At 37.1% G+C, this 2,500-nt stretch overlaps 1 protein-coding gene across 4 annotated transcripts in view; it reads right to left on the reverse strand.

The window, feature by feature from the left end:
• Positions 1 to 2,500, reverse strand: part of dbe (KRR1 small subunit processome component homolog dbe) — a 110,298-nt gene that overhangs the window by 47,455 nt on the left and 60,343 nt on the right. For all 4 annotated transcript variants that reach the window (XM_067115606.1, XM_067115607.1, XM_067115604.1 and 1 more), the window contains one exon: positions 838 to 1,075. In XM_067115606.1, the coding sequence (XP_066971707.1) occupies positions 838 to 1,047 (210 nt within the window). In that variant the 5' untranslated portion in view covers positions 1,048 to 1,075. The remainder of the gene's footprint in view (positions 1 to 837; positions 1,076 to 2,500) is intronic.

A 2,500-nucleotide genomic window follows, 5' to 3' on the forward strand; every position in this document is an offset into this window, starting at 1 on the left:
GTTGGGACTTATTTTATACAGTACAGTACATCCTACAATGATCACTGATCGATACTGAGGGATTTCACTTTAACATTTTACTGTATTGATATTTTGCTGTGTTTACATTAATATTACTTGAAAATTAGTAAATAATTTCTTTATAAAAAAATGTATTTGGTCACAAAAATAAAATGAAAATACAGTAATACTGAATATCGCTCAACGAAATAATCCACAAATTAGTGAATGCTCTGCGATATATTTGGGAATAAGTTCCACAGAAAAACCCGGGAATAACTGAAGCTGTGAATGCTGAACCACAATCTAGCAGGAGCTGACTGTGCCAGCAATGAAATTGAATGTAAAATTTAGGCCAAAGGCCAAGCACTGGGACCTATGAGGTCATTCACCCCTGAAAGGGAAACTGAGTAAAAAGATTTTAAAAGTGTAACAGGAGAAAAAGCACAAGAAATCCACAACCAAAGTGAAGATTGAAGTTGTAAGAAATGGAATGCTGATGTTAAAGCACATTGAAAAATTCTGGGAATAAACTTGAGAGCTATATTTGAGCCGACAGACATACACAAAATAATTTTATTGCCACTGGAAGACACTGTCTGGAAAATGAGCTGGTCTACTGAAGGGTTTTCCTTCATATTTTTATCAATTTACATAACCTCAAGCAGACTCATGTGCAACAGAACAGCACAATGTAGTTACTACTGCATATTCACTTACAGTTTTGGAAATAAAAATATTTTCATTAATTCACACATTTCAGCCCATTGTGATACCACCAACCTGTAAACCAACGATTTATGTATTTTAACATACAAAAACAAAGTTAATACTTGCATCCATTTTCTTTTGCATAAGTGGCCAGCAGCTCTTCAAGTATTTTTCTCTGTATTTTGGGTACATAACTCGGAAAGACGTCTCCTCCACCAGCGGATGCTTCATGTCACCCTTCTTGAATTCTGGAACCTTCAGAGACCATGCATTGTCAACAACTTTTGGAAAGGCTTCTTCTTCGGCTGGTTCCTCGTCTTTCTCGTTCTTGGACATTTTGTACGGTATTATATTATTTCGGAATCTGAAATGCACAAATATATTTATTCTTACAATATAATGGTAAAACAATATACTGTAAACAAATTCCTTTTATTATATACTGAGCAAAAACACAGTGTATAAAAGCAATCCAAGACATATGTCAATATGGATGCATTCTAGAACCTCCTTAACCTACCATATCTAGGTGCTGTGCCATGACATGGCCGAATGGCTTTGCTCCCCTTGGACCCCCAAAAATGAATTCATGCATAGCAAAACACCACGTGAGCAACTATTCCAAAGTATTACTATAATAATTGATTTAAACAAATGAAATAATAGTCATAAAGGCTATAGGCTCTAGGCTAGGCTAGGCTAGGCTAATCATACACACACCATCAGGCTACCTGTAGGCAAATGACAATGTTCATAGCAAAACAACTTGTACACATTATTGATTTAAAAAATTACAAAACAGTTGTAATGGCTACAGGCTATAGGCTAGGCTAGCCTGGGCTAACCCTACAGCACAAGGCTACCTGTAGGTTATAGCCTATACCCTAAGCTCACTGGACAGATTGGTCTTTAGGAATTACTGACAAATTCCAAGCATAAGTGGCACATATCCATTTCAATATATTAAAATAGATATATTTGGCAGAATAAATAGGCTACAATAGGCTTAGGCTAGGTATGACCTCCCGTAGACTACGGCAGTCTAGCCTAATGTAGGCCTAGTCAAGTTCTTCCTTTTAATGACGAAAATCTAAATTTATGTGACTGATATCTATTCAAATATATCAAATAGATCTATTTAGGCAGATTAAATAGACTACAATAAGGTTACGCTACATCTGACGTCCCGTAGGCTAAGGTAGTCTAGCCTAACATAGCCTGAAGCCCACTGGACAGATTCAGGAGTTACTGACATAAAATCTATGATTATATGGGCAAATTATTATTATTATCAAGACAGTACATGGGGTTGCTCCACATCAGGTATTACCTTGGAAACTGACTTTTCCTACAGTAGTTTGGTTCCTATAGTAGTTTGTCGGTCGAGTATAATTAACCTGTAATTAACATCAGAACTGATTATGGTTTTGTATGCTGGCCATCCTGGAAAGCTATCACCCTTGTGTGGTGTTATAGGGGAACTTGTGCTAAAAAGTGGTTTCCTTTACCAAGGGGGTCAGGGGGCAGGGCCCCTGGCTAAATAAGACACCCTACTAGGTTAGTTTAGGTTAGGGTATGTTAGGTTAATATGATTCCTTTAAAAACAGGCAGTAAATTTTTAGAAAGAGGAACCAGCCCAAAATGACATGAAAATATGTTTTTCTAGGTGATTTTGATGTGTTTTGCACGAATATCACCTTCATTTTCCTCGAAATTAACGGTTTTAGACTTTACTCGGAGCACCTACAGTTTCCCGGGCCCACTCGATCGACCCGAAATCGGCAGAAGA

Source organism: Macrobrachium rosenbergii, chromosome 13 (assembly GCF_040412425.1).
Source record: "Macrobrachium rosenbergii isolate ZJJX-2024 chromosome 13, ASM4041242v1, whole genome shotgun sequence".
Lineage (NCBI taxonomy): Eukaryota > Metazoa > Arthropoda > Malacostraca > Decapoda > Palaemonidae > Macrobrachium > Macrobrachium rosenbergii.